This window comes from Bos taurus, chromosome 1 (assembly GCF_002263795.3).
Source record: "Bos taurus isolate L1 Dominette 01449 registration number 42190680 breed Hereford chromosome 1, ARS-UCD2.0, whole genome shotgun sequence".
Taxonomy (NCBI): Eukaryota; Metazoa; Chordata; class Mammalia; order Artiodactyla; family Bovidae; genus Bos; species Bos taurus.
The window spans coordinates 156,599,153-156,613,559 of record NC_037328.1 but is presented as its reverse complement, the minus strand read 5'-3'; the positions used below and the strand labels follow the sequence as shown (position 1 = coordinate 156,613,559).

At 39.6% G+C, this 14,407-nt stretch overlaps 1 protein-coding gene across 1 annotated transcript in view; it reads right to left on the bottom strand.

The window, feature by feature from the left end:
- The window catches only part of KCNH8 (potassium voltage-gated channel subfamily H member 8), a 503,960-nt gene that overhangs the window by 230,671 nt on the left and 258,882 nt on the right, over positions 1–14,407 (bottom strand). Inside the window, exon 4 of the mRNA XM_024997203.2 lies at positions 502–629. Coding sequence (XP_024852971.1) covers positions 502–629 — 128 coding nt within the window. The remainder of the gene's footprint in view (positions 1–501; positions 630–14,407) is intronic.

Genomic DNA, 14,407 nt, shown 5'->3' with positions numbered 1-14,407 from the left:
TATATGGCATGTCATTTCAAATCCAGTGTTCTTAGGTGTGAAATTCCCAATTCTGTGTTGCATAAAATGTAAATTTCTAAATGGAATAATGACTGATTTGTTCATGGTTCCCTTGGATGAAAGCATTCAGTGAAATTAGATAAAGTGCAAAACAGATGGAATGAAAATTAAATTTGAGAAATTTTAACCAACAAACGACGAATGTGTAATATAACTTGTTCATAAATGCAACCAGTCTCATTTGCAGTCTCTCTAGTACCATATTGTACTGACTGAAATAATATTCTAGGCTGGTGATAACACTATGATTAATCACGTTTATTATGGAAATGCCTTGTGACTGCTGGCCTTTCCCATTTGTTCTTTATAGGAAAGTGCAAGTCAAAGTGGAAAAGAATCTAGGAAAGTCAATAAATGAGTAATTGGAGGCTCTCTTTAGTGAATCAAACATTGCCGCCAAGGGAAAATCTTGCATTCGCTGTGTACACACACACTACCTACATTGTTTATTTTCAATTTGTTCTTTTCTCTTCTTTGCAGGTGGCCAGAGATGTGATAAAGGACGGCTCTGCTTCGTCTCCTGGCTGAATCAAAGTGGGTTCCAGCTCTTGATCGTCCTTTGGCTTTGTCTGGAGGAAATAAAACGCATTAAGCACCAATGAATGTATCATTTGACCCCAAGAATGCCATTTTGGCAGTTCCTTCTCAAGAGGACACAGTACATGTTTTTCAACACCCCAAATTATCTGCTGACTCCTAATGACATTTAATTTTAGTTCTTTACAATTTATATATTTTTATCTTCATGCTAACATCATTTTTTCAATGAAAGTAAAACATACAAGAGCACAAAGAAACTTTCAAATAGTTCAGGAAAGCATTAAATAAAGAGCCTTACTCCTTCCTTCCTGCTGTTTCACACTGATATACCTAATTTGACTCTCAACTTTTTTTTTTTCTCATTTTTTTCCCAGAAAAATATCCAATATGTGTGCTATATCCACATTCATACTTATTCTTTGCATAAATGGAAGTTTACAATAAAACTATTTACATATTACTTTTCCACATCAAAATCATGTAAATCATTTCTAATGTGCACATTAGAGTTTGTCATTCTTTTCTAGAGCTAAAAGCGTGCCGTGTTAAAGATATAGTCTTATTTTCTTTACTATTTCCTTATCATGAACATGTAGATTTATCCAGCATTAAAAAAAAAATCTGTGTAGATAATCTGCAAAGAAAATTCTTATATGCATAGGACTGTGCATTGATGTGCCAAGGCATTCAGTAAATAGATTACTGACAGTGGCCCTGCAGACTTTACATTTTGGTACACATATTCTAATTTAATTTCAGAAACTTACATTCCCAGCAGCGGTGAGTGGATGTGTCTGCTTCACCACACACATCAAAATTATGAACTATATAAAATAAGTGTTGCCTGATATTTTGATAGCTGAAAATGCCATAAAATTGTTTGGACTTGCATTTTTAAAATGATGAATGTGAATAAGTTTCAGGTGAATATTTATTGTCCATCTGCATTTATTTTTATGAAGTCTCTTCATATTATTTTTGCCAATTTTGAAATTAACTTGGTACTTTTCTATCTATTTTTAAGAGCTTTTGTATCTTAGTCACCATTTTCTTGTCACATATGCTGTTGACAATGCTCCCATTTTGTTATTTGACCTTGGATTTTCTTTATGCAGTATAAAAATTTCACAATTTTATGTTGTCAGGCTTATCAATATATGAATTTGTGGTGTCTAAGCTTTATGTCCTGCACAGTCAAACTGTCTTCACTCAAAAATTAAAAAAGGAAACAAAAATTATTAAAGAAAATTTATGCCTGCTTTCTTCCAACATGTTTGTGTCTTTTTAAAAATTTTTAACATTTAAATCTTTAATTCAATTGGAATCTATCTTAGTAAAATTAGGTAAGTATCCAGCTATTTTATTTTCTTTCCAAAGGTCTACTGCTCAAGAGAAATAAAAAGTTGCTTGTACGACTTAAAGAAACATTTAGTCTTTATTTGGTCAGTTGGTGAACATTCAATTTCATGCTATATAAATTGTATATATATGACAATAATTGTCATAGCTATGGTTTTTCCAGTAGTCATGTATAGATGTGAGAGTTGACCCATAAAGAAAGCTGAACGCCGAAGAACTGATGCTTTTGAACTGTTGTGTTGGAGCAGATTCTTGAGAGTTCCTTGGACTGCAAGGAGATCCAACCAGTCCATCCGAAAGGAAATCAGTCCTGAATATTCATTGGAAGGACTGATGTTGAAGCTGAAGCTCCAATACTTTGACCACCTGATGTGAAGAACTGACTCATTGGAAAAGACCCTGATGCTGGGAAAGATTGAGGGCAGGAGGAGAAGGTGATGACAGAGAACGAAATGGTCAGATGGCATCACCAACTCGATGAACATGAGTTTGAGTAAACTACAGGGGTTGGTGGTGGGCAGGGAGGCCTGGTGTGCTGCAGTCCGTGGGGTTGCAAAGAGTCGGACTCTGTGACTGACCTGAACTGAGAATAATCGCAAAATGTAAAACTTGAAAACTTATTTTTCTAAGCTTTATCATCAAATCTCTGTAGTGCTTGGAAGGCTGTCTGATTCCTCTTCATAAAACTTATTTGGAAAAAAAAATGCCTTGGTTTCATTGCTGCACTGAGGAAGCCCCCTAACTCTTATTGATGGCCCGCATGCCAGGCTTGTACTAGATCCTCGGTATAAATAAATTACAATTAATTCTCATCCTCAGTGAGATAAGCATTATTACCCTCCATTCACAGAGGAGAGTACTGAAAGCCTGATAGTGATCACGTGGCCACTCAGGGAAAGAGCCAGTCTGTGAAGCCAGATTGGTCTAAAGTCTCTACTTCCACACGCAGCCCGGGTCCGTTAATGAATTAAATCCATATTCAGAGGATGCTTGGTGTGAAGTGGCCCACAGAGGAATGTGTGTCATGGTCACAGCCCATCTGACTCTGATCTCTAGGTGTTTCAAGGCCTTTAATGACCTCCCATTCTCAGGCCACACTGGGATGCTTTCAATGACTGGAAAATAAGATGTTTTATTCATTGCAAAAGTCTAATCTGATGTTACATGTGTTTTCATTGCTCATTTTTTGCTTCAAACTTTGAAGGAATATTAAAATGAAATGATGTATTACTATAGACACGAGTCAATAAAAACAGACTAACAAAACACGATGCAGAAGATCAAAAGGGGTCCTGTTCTTTTCAAAACGCCAGTGAACAGAGCCCACTTCATTGTTCTACTAAAGTTAAGATTGCGTCTTCATGTGTTCATTTTTTTTTGATCTTCATAGAACTCTCATAAACTGCATATAAAAATGTAATTATTAATTCATCAGGGTGTAACTTTAAATATACTTAAATTGGACACCTGCCCGAGTTTCCCGATAGTATCTACAGGAACATGCTCGGGAATGCAGTGGGCTGCTTGGTCGGCATCACGCCGCCAGCACAGTTACAACGCTAACTCCACAGTGGACCAGATTAGAGATCTGTGACAGTCAACAAACCAAATCCCATCTCCGTGGAGACATTTAATTATTGGTGAGATTTTCCAAACCAAACAAAAGCAATTTTATAGTCCTAAAAAAGAACCCCTCAAAGGGAAATGTCAAAGAAAAATGTCTTGGTGTTGGCTCTAAGCAGAAGAAAGAAAAAAGGTTTCCTTGAAAAGTTTTGTTCACATAGTTTCTTCAAGACTGGGATTGAAAAATCATTCCACTTAGGTGATCTAAAATCTCCCAAGCAAAGGATTGAACTTAAAATGATTCTGGGTTGGTAGCTTCTGAATGAAAAAACATCATAAATAGAGTAGGAAACAACTTATTAAAAAAATATATATACGTGTGTGTGTGTGTGTGTGTGTGAAATCACTTCAATTGTGTCCAACTCTTTGTGACCCTATGGACTGTAGCCTGTCCATGGGATTCTCCAGGCAAGAAAACTGGAGTGGGCTGCCATGACCTTCTCCAGGGGATCTTCCCAACCCTGGGATTGAACCTGCATCTCTTATGTCTCCTGCATTGGCGGGCAGGTTCTTTACCACTAGCACCATCTAGGAAGCGCTCTCTCTCTCTCTCTATATATATATAGTGGGAATAGCTACCCACTCCAGTATTCTTACCTGGAGAATTCCATGGATAGAGGAACCCAGCAGGCTACAGTCCATGAGATATCAAAGAGTGGGACATGACTGAATGACTAACACTTTCAGTTTTACATACACACAAAACAGTCATGACAGCAATATTCATAATTTTCACATACATACAAACGCATAAAATATACATATGAATATACACATGTGTTTGTGTGTATAATTAGAAATAAGCCAAATGTCCATAAACAGAAAAATGCATAAATGTTGATACAGTCATGACATAGGATGTTAAAATTCCATTAAACTAGACTTCGGATAAATAGAAAATGAAGGAAATAGCGCCTACTGGTTAGTACAGAAGTATCTCAAAATCGTAATGTCAGGTACAAAAGCAGTAAGCAGACACTGACAACGCGGCAACGTTTTTATAAAATTCACAAACATGCACAGTCGCCTCCCAGGTGGAGCTAGTGGTGAAGAATCTGCCTGCCGATGTAGGAGACGCGTGAGACCCAGGTTCAGTTGCAGGGTCGGGGAGGTCCCCGGAGTAGGAGATGGCGCAGCACTGGAGTGTTCTTGGAAATAGTCAAAAAATGTGGCAAGTTGTTTGGAGCTGGATTTTTAAAATGCTGAATGTGAACAAGCTTCAGGTGTATATTTATTGTCCACTTGCATTTATTTTTATGAAGCCTCTTCACATTATCTGTGCCAATTTTGAAATTAACTTGGCTCTTTTCTATTTTTAAGAGCTTTTGTGTCTTAGTCACCATTTCCTCGTCACATATGCTGCTGACGTTGCTTCCATTTTGTTGCTTGACCTTGGATTTTATTTATGTAGCATAAACATTTCACAATTTTATGCTGTCAGGCTTATCAATATATTAATTTTGGTGTTTAGACTTTATGTCCTGCATTGTCAAACTTTCTTCGGAAAATTCTGGAAATCCTGGGAAATTCCACATGCAGAGGAGCCTGGAGGGCTACAGTCCATGGGGCCCCAAAAAGCCAGGCATGACTGAGTGACTGAGCAGACACATATAAAAGGAAGTAACATATCATCCGGAGAAGGCAATGGCAACCCATTCCAGTACTCTTGCCTGGAAAACCCCATGGACGGAGGAGCCTGGTAGGCCGCAGTCCATGGGGTCGCTAAGAGTTGGGCACGACTGAGCGACTTCACTTTCACTTTTCACTTTCATTCGTTGGAGAAGGAAATGGCAACCCACTCCAGTGTTCTTGCCTGGAGAATCCCAGGGACAGGGGAGTCTGATGGGCTGCCGTCTATGGGGTCGCACAGAGTTGGACACGACTGAAGCGACTTAGCAGCAGCAGCAACATATCATCTAGGGGGAAAAATGTGTATACTACAAATCTACCCATAGTGATATGAATCGAGCAAACTGCAAAGAGGTTGGAAAACAAAATCTTTAGCTGGGTCCCTATGGCTTACTAAATGGAATTAGTAAAATTCTATTTTGTAAACTGGATTTGGAGTGTATGGGTTTTTAAAATAATATTTTAAAATTATATAATGTATACATTTTGAATGTAAAAATATCTCACAACAAAAGACTAAAGTAGTGATGGACCCTTAACAGTGAGATCTGAGCAGATTCTTCCACTGGGGCGGGATTGGGGGTGACCCATCAGCTGCTGAAGACGAATGAGGGTTAAAATCCGAAGACGGAAGAGTTGTTAATAAGATGGGGGAGCAGAGGGCAGAGCATCCCTGAGAGCAAGTAAAGCAGAGAGTCTTGGCCAGAAAGGAGCTTACTGACTGGGAAAAACTCAAAGAAGTTCTGGAGGGTTGAGATACGGAGAATGGGAAGAACAGGAGAAAAAGCGGAAGAACCGGAAGGCAGGCAGAAGCTCACTGTACTTGTCCTCACACCTAGTCAGCCACACAGAGTGCAGACAAAACTGGGGTACAGTCTCTGGCCAGGCAGCCATGTGCCCCGCGAGTCACAGCTGAACATGCAAGAGTCTCTCAGACACAGAATAAGCCTGTGTGGTCACTCTCATAGCTATGACTCTGCAAGAGAAGAGCAGGTCAGAGTAAACTAGCAGGCACACAAAGGAAAGAGTTACAGAGGCAGAAGGCAAAGGTGGGGAAACCCCGGACAGTCCAGCGGTGAGGGCTCGGCGCTTCCACTGCTGTGGGCCCAGCTTCAATCCCCAGCTGGGGAGTTAAGATCACACACACACACGCGTTCAGAAAAACGTATGATCAATAACAGCAAAGGAAGTAAAAGAATCAAACCCTTTTGGCAGTTGCGTTCCAGGGAAAAATAGAGACAACACCAACAGTGTTAAGAGTTTTAAAAGGACCATAAATTTAGAAGACTTTTAAAATGATGAAATTCTTTTGTGCAAAAATCCATCAAATAGATTTCTAGATTAAATGGAAACTTTGGGGTGGGTAGTTAATTACCAAAATATGTCCCCAAAGTGGTAAAAACCTTGCCTCGACCGACAACTGTGGAACAAGTAGATAAAGTGGCCTCTCCTCCATACTGCTTATCACCCCTGCTAACCAGGTGGCATTAAAGGCCAATGTCATCAAGCCCAAAAGGAATACAAAATTCTTTTAAAGCTTCAGAGAACAAAGAAGTCTGAAAATTTCTGAATTCAATCTACAAGCCCAGAAAACTGTGATACCAAAACTAGATGAGTGTAATACAAAAAGACAACCATATACCACATTGAATACGCATGCAAAATCCTAAACAGCACATCAGTAAACTGAATACAGAAGTGTATTAAGAGAAGACATACCTTGCTTATTTGGGATTCATGCCAAAGAAGGTTTCAATTTAGGAAATCATTATATAATTTAGTGGATTTATAAAGAAGAAAATCCATGTTAATATCTCAGTGAATGTTTTTTTAAACATAACTCAATATATCAAAAAAAAAAAAAAAATCTGCAAACAATAAGTGCTGGAGAGGGTGTGGAGAAAAGGAACCCTCTTGCCCTGTTGGTGGGAATGTAAATTGATACAGTACTATGGAGAGCAATATAGAGGTTCCTTAAAAAACCTAAAACTAGGAGGTGATATATGTGAAATTGTGGCTGATTTTCATTGTCATTCAGCAGAAATGGGGCTTCCCAGGTGGCCTAGAGGTAAAGAACCCTCCTGCCAATGAAGGAGACCTAAGAGGCGTGGGTTCAGTCCCTGGGTCGGGAAGATCCCCTGGAGGAGGACATGGCAACTCACTCCGGTGTTCTTGCCTGGAGAGCCCCATGGACTGAGGAGCCCGGCGGGCTACATGGGGCTGCAGAGAGTCAGACACGACTGAAGCGACTTAGCACACACGCATGGCAGAAACCAACATGACACTAAAGTAATTTTCCTCCAATTAAAAAAAATCAAAATAACCCAATTTATGTGAAAAAAAAAATTAAAACTAGAACTACCAAATGACCCAGCCATCCTACTCCTGGGCATATACCCTGAGAAAGCCATAACTGAAGAAGATGCATTCACCCCAGTGTTCACTGCAGCACTGTTTACAGTAGCCAGGGCGTGGAGCCAGCACAGCTGTCCATCGGCAGATGAACGGAAAGAAGATATGGTGCGCATTTATAGTGGGCGTCACTAGACCACGCTCCACCATAGCAAGAGGAACAGAACTGACGTGAATATGCTTCCTTTTTAAAAATAAATTGTAATAAGCAAGCAATAGAAGAAAGGAATCTTTAGCTTTATAGAAAATATCAGTCAGTAATCAAGGGAAAACTCATTTAATGAGATGACATTAGAAACGTCACAGTTTTTGCAATTTATTTTTATTTTGGAGAGGAGGGAAGACAGAATTTCCCCTCCAAAATGGAAAATGAAGTCAAGGTAAACCCATTATGGAAAGTGTTGAAAATACAGAAAATTAAAAAAGATGCCTGGTTGTTTTCAGTATCAGTGATTTCATGCATTTCTTTCCAAATTTTTTCTGCATTTTTGTACTAACTCAATTGTAATCACACAACATATACACAATTATTCCTTGAATATTAAAAAATGATACATGCATATTTTACAAAATTTAGAAATGTAAACAATATAAGGCAGGCAATGACTCTTTTTCATAACACCACCTCCCAGCAATAATTTAACATTTTTGGTGAATTTCTTTTTTGATTTTGTTCTAGGCTTTCTTTTTGTTTCTTCACATCACTGACCTCATTTCATGTAACTAATCTTAAATATAATTAACACAAAATAATCACTAACGTATAGGTATGAAGAGGGTCAAAGGACAAAATATCTGCCAAAAGACACAAACTCATAACTTTTACATTCTTAGACTTACAATTTTGGCTCTATTGGTTGGAACACATGTTTAGGTACTTTGTTAGGCGACTTTTGGGGTATGTATTTTATGGTTTTCCATATACTGAACTCTGCAACAGTCTATTGTGACTGTGCTCCTCTAAGAACGTCACACAAGCTGCCGATCTCTGGACCTATCAGATGGCTGGTGTGCCAAGACAGGGCAGTGAGAGTGTCCAAACCAGATGCAGGCAAAAGGGAAAGTGTTGTCTATAGCACATGTTTTAAAAATATGCAAGGCAACTACATTTGGCCAGCTTCTTATTACTGCTACATGCGGGTAATTTAAAGTAATTTCACTGACAAAACAGTCCTCCTCAACCTCAAATCTTTTAATAATCTTGATTCAAAACAATTGCTATGGCTATTGCTCAATTTTAATAATACATATAAGTTTCAAAATTAGCACGTTTATATCACAATTACAGGCTGGGAGAAAACATTTCCAAATCACTTATCTAACAAGAAACTCATCTCCAGAATACAAAAAGAACTCCCCAAGCTCAACAATAAGAAAACTTAAGAATCCAGTTAGAAAATGAACAAAACACACGAAAAGGTATTTCACTTAAGATGATACTGAAGGACAAATACCCAGACGGAAAGATTCTCAGCATCACTACTGATGAAGGAGATGTGAAACTGCGAGTATAACTAGGTATCGCTGCACGCCAGTCAGGAGAGCTGAAGTGAGAAGCAGTGGCAATACCAAATTTTGGTGAGGAAATGGAGCAACTGAGTGTTTCACATACTGCTGATGGAAATGTAAAGTGGTAAACTCACCCTGGAAAGTAGTTTGGCAGTTTCTTGAAGAAAAAAAAAAAAAAAACAAACAAACAAACAACTAACTCTATACATATCCATACAAGCCAGCAGTTATATTCCTGGGCTATTATTCCAGACAAACGAAAACTCATGTACATACAAAAACCTGTGCACAGTTGCTCACAGCAGCTCTATCTGTAATAACCAAGAAAAGCAAAAACTCAAATGTCTTTAAATCAGTGAATGGTTAAATAAATTGTGGTATATCCATACCATGGAATACTATTCAGGAATAAAAAGGAGCAACTATTATTATATGCATAACTTGGATATATCTACAAGACATCATATTCAGCAAACAATGTTAATCTCAAAAAGTTACATACTACATTATTCCATTTACATAACATTTTCTAAATGTTGGGGAACAGAATAGCAGTAATCAGAGGGTAGGGACTCATATGACTCCATAAGGGTAGCAAGAGGAAGACATATGCAGGGATGAAATGGTTATGTATCTTGATTACAGCAGTGGTCACACAAATATACCCATGTGATGAAATGGCACAGATTTATACCCACATAATGTCTTAATGCCAATTTCCTAGTTTGGGTATTATACTGTAATTATGTAAGGTAAAACCACTGGAAACAATTGGGATCTTTCTTTCTCTCTATCACTGAAAATTCCCATGACTCTACACCTATTTCAGAATGGGAAGTCAAAGAGAGATTTTCAGGTTACATGTAGATATTGGTTTAGTTTTACTGATATTTACTCAGTATGGAGGTCTTTTAATTGCTTTCAACATGTGAGAATCTAAGCTGCATGGAGACCAGGGGCTGGTTTTCATGCTCAACAATACTGGTGGCCCAACAGTCTGTATCAATTTGAGAAGAGAATCCTTCTTCAAAAACACATTACTTCCATATGAGACAGCCTGACACCTGGGACCTTTTCTGCTAATGGTTGCACCCAGACAAACCTCTCCTCCTGTATAGCAACAAAATACAGAGAAATTACAAAGGACTAAAAATAACTGAGTGCTTACTCCTTGGAAGGAAAGTTATGACCAACCTAAATAGCATATTCAAAAGCAGAGACATTACTTTGTCAACAAAGGTCCGTCTAGTCAAGGCTATGGTTTTTCCAGTGGTCATGTATGGATGTGAGAGTTGGACTGTGAAGAAAGCTGAGCGCTGAAGAATTGATGCTTTTGAACTGTGGTGTTGGAGAAGACTCTTGAGAGTCCCTTGGACTGCAAGGAGGTCCAACCAGTCCTTCCTAAAGGAAATTAGTCCTGGGTGTTCATTGGAAGGACTGATGCTGAAGCTGAAACTCCAATATTTTGGCCACCTCATGCAAAGAGTTGACTCATTGGAAAAGACTCTGATGCTGGGAGGGATTGGAGGCAGGAGGAGAAGGGGACGACAGAGGATGAGATGGCTGGATGGCATCACCGACTCGATGGACATGAGTTTGGGTGAACTCTGGGAGTTGGTGATGGACAGGGAGGCCTGGCGTGCTGCAATTCATGGGGTTGCAAAGAGTCAGACATGACTGAGTGGCTGAACTGAACTGAATTGACCTTTGCAGTTAGGGCAAAGTATAGACAACAAGATACAAAAAGACTAAAAAACCCGATTGCTACTTCTGAAGATCAGGGAGCAAACACAAGATGTCCAGAGCAAAAGGAGTCTAAGCCCATGGATGGAGGAGCCTGGTGGGCTGCAGTCCACGGGGTGGCTAAGATAATCCCATGGACGGAGGAGCCTGGTGGCTGCAGTCCACGGGGTCTCTAAGATAATCCCATGGACGGAGGAGCCTGGTGGCTGCAGTCCACGGGGTCTCTAAGATAATCCCATGGATGGAGGAGCCTGGTGGCTGCAGTCCATGGGGTCTCTAAGAGTCGGACACGACTGAGCGCCTTCACTTTCACTTTCCACTTTCCTGCATTGGAGAAGGAAATGGCAACCCACTCCAGTGTTCTTGCCTGGAGAATCCCAGGGACGGGGGAGCCTGGTGGGCTGCAGTCCGTTGGGTGGCACAGAGTCGGACACGACTGAAACAACTCAGCAGCAGCAGCTGTGCGTGCACCAGGCACTCTACACCACCAAAGGGCCGGGCAGACCCCCAAAGCCAGCCCTGCCGCCTGCTGCCTGGCACACCCCCCCTCCCCTCCAAGGCAAGAACTGGCTCATCCCTGCCCCTCCTCCACCGTGGGGAGCGAGTGGGGGCCCTCCCGCTTGTCCCTGCTCTCCATCCTGCCACAGGGACCCCAAGAGAGCTCTGTCTGAATTTCCTGTCTGGGCTTTCATCATTTTCTGTTCCTTGCGGAAGGCCAAGAACCCTGGTTGGCATCACATTTGTCACGAATTTGATACACTGACCTGATCTTGCCAGAATAATACACATGACTACCATGTGCCAGAAAATTTATAATAAAATATAAAAATTTACACATCTACAAAGCAAATGTGTATATTTTTATATGTCACTCATATATTTCATGAGACACAGATGGTTTATTATTATATTACTAATATTTAAAATAGAGCTTGGCATATGCTAAATATTTAATTTTTTAATGAACAAGATAAGAAAACACTTCCCTGTTATATATTTTGCATGGATTATTTATTTGAATATCTATTGATTAATGGAAATATGGCTTGATGCTATCCTTATCAAATAATCACTGTCCCCATTACCAATTTCAGCTTTTATCTTTTTTAGTCTATTTTTCAGAGAAATCTTTAGAGACTGCTGCTGCTAAGTCGCTTCAGTCGTGTCCGACTCTGTGCGACCCCATGGACTGCAGCCCACCAGGCTCCCCCGTCCCTGGGATTCTCCAGGCAAGAACATTGGAGTGGGTTTCCATGTCCTTCTCCAATGCATGAAAGTGAAAAAATAAAGTGAAGTCCCTCCATCGTGTCCAACTCCTAGCGACCCCATGGACTGCAGCCCACCAGGCCCCTCCATCCATGGGATTTTCCAGGCAAGAGTACTGGAGTGGGGTGCCATTGCCTTCTCCGTCTTTAGAGACTAGAGACTCTATTTTACAGTCTTTTTGTATACATTTATAAAATTTATATTTTATACTACTCGTGATGTAATTATTTTTAGTTTATTTATATTATGAAGCAAACATTTAATTAGTATAATATATATACCAAAAAGCAAAACAAATCAGACATGTGTTTGTTGCTTGTTTTTTGGTTGGTACTGATCTTAAATATCTAAATCAGAAAAAAATATTTTATACCTATATAGAAAGACTATATATATGGAAAGATTACATATAGAAAGATTAAATATATAAAAGGTTATATATATATAAAGATAATATATATATAGAAAGATTACCCCAGTGGTTCTGTTTCTCTGTAGAATTCTGTCTCTGACATACGCCCATCACCCAGCTTCAAGGATGAACACATGCATTGTCTTATTTAGTTCCATCTGCTTTACTCATTCAGATTTTAGGGGGCAAATTCAAGGCATCATGTCTGTCTGTATGTCTACATACATGTAGTCATATACATGATTAAAAGTTGTTCAAACAAAATCACAATATCTATCCTATACATATATAGCAATAATATTTCAATATTACTAAATATTAGGTCATTGAGTAACTCTTTCATAGAAGTAACTTTTTTAGATTTTTAATAAACACATTTTATTGAAGTATAGTTGACTTACAATGTCTCAGGGTTAAACATTTACATAAATTATTTTTCATATTATTTTCCATTATAGGTTATTACAAGATGTTGACTGTATTTCCCTCTGCTTTTTAATTGGGATCCTTAGATTCCAGGGGTTAGGAATGTAGATGCACATTAAGGGAGGTAGACACGCTGGGTGTGGAACAGGAAAATATCACCAGGTAACACGCAGGGCTAAGGCCCATTTCTACGTGTCCATTCATGAAGTGACTTCTGAAGGATACCTTATTCAATGAGAGAACTCTGCCATTTAAAGAAAATGCAAATTACTAGATAAGTAAACTTGAGTCAAAATAAAAAAAAATAGTATGCAAAAAGGGACAGCAGAGGGCAATAGGAGAGAGCTAAATTACAAGATTGGGGTCAACATATATACACACTATATATAAAATAATCAGCAAGGACCTGCTGCATAGCATGGGAACCACATTCAGTATCTTTTAGTAGCCTGTAATGGAAAAGGCTCTGGGAAAGGACACATACATGTATATGTATGTATCAGTTCAGATCAGTCGCTCAGTCGTGTCCGACTCTTTGCGACCCCATGAATCGCAGCACGCCAGGCCTCCCTGTCCATCACCAACTCCCGGAGTTCACTCAGACTCATGTCCATCGAGTCAGTGATGCCATCCAGCCATCTCATCCTTTGTCGTCCCCTTCTCCTCCTGCCCCCAATCCCTCCCAGCATCAGAGTCTTTTCCAATGAGTCAACTCTTTGCATGAGGTGGCCAAAGTACTGGAGTTTCAGCTTTAGCATCATTCCCTCCAAAGAAATCCCAGGGCTGATCTCCTTCACAATGGACTGGTTGACTCTCCTTGCAGTTAAAGGGACTCTCAAGAGTCTTCTCCAACACCGCATCAATTCTTCGGCGCTCAGCCTTCTTCACAGTCCAACTCTCACATCCATACATGACCACTGGAAAAACCATAGCATTGACTAGACGAACCTTTGTTGGCAAAGTAATGTCTCTGCTTTTGAATATGCTATCTAGGTTGGTCATAACTTTCCTTCCAAGGAGTAAGCGTCTTTTAATTTCATGGCTGCGGTCACCATCTGCAGTGATTTTGGAGCCCAGAAAAATAAAGTCTGACACTGTTTCCACTGTTTCCCCATCTATTTCCCATGAAGTGATGGGACCGGATGCCATGATCTTCATTTTCTGAATGTTGAGCTTTAAGCCAATTTTTTCACTCTCCACTTTCACTTTCATCAAGAGGCTTTTGAGTTCCTCTTCACTTTCTGCCATAAGGGTGGTGTCATCTGCATATCTGAGGTTGCTGATATTTCTCCTGGCAATCTTGAGTCCAGCTTGTGCTTCTTCCAGCTCAGTGTTTCTCATGATGTACTATGCATATAAGTTAAATAAGCATGGTGACAATATACAGCCTTGACATACTCCTTTTCCTATTTGGAACCAGTCTGTTGT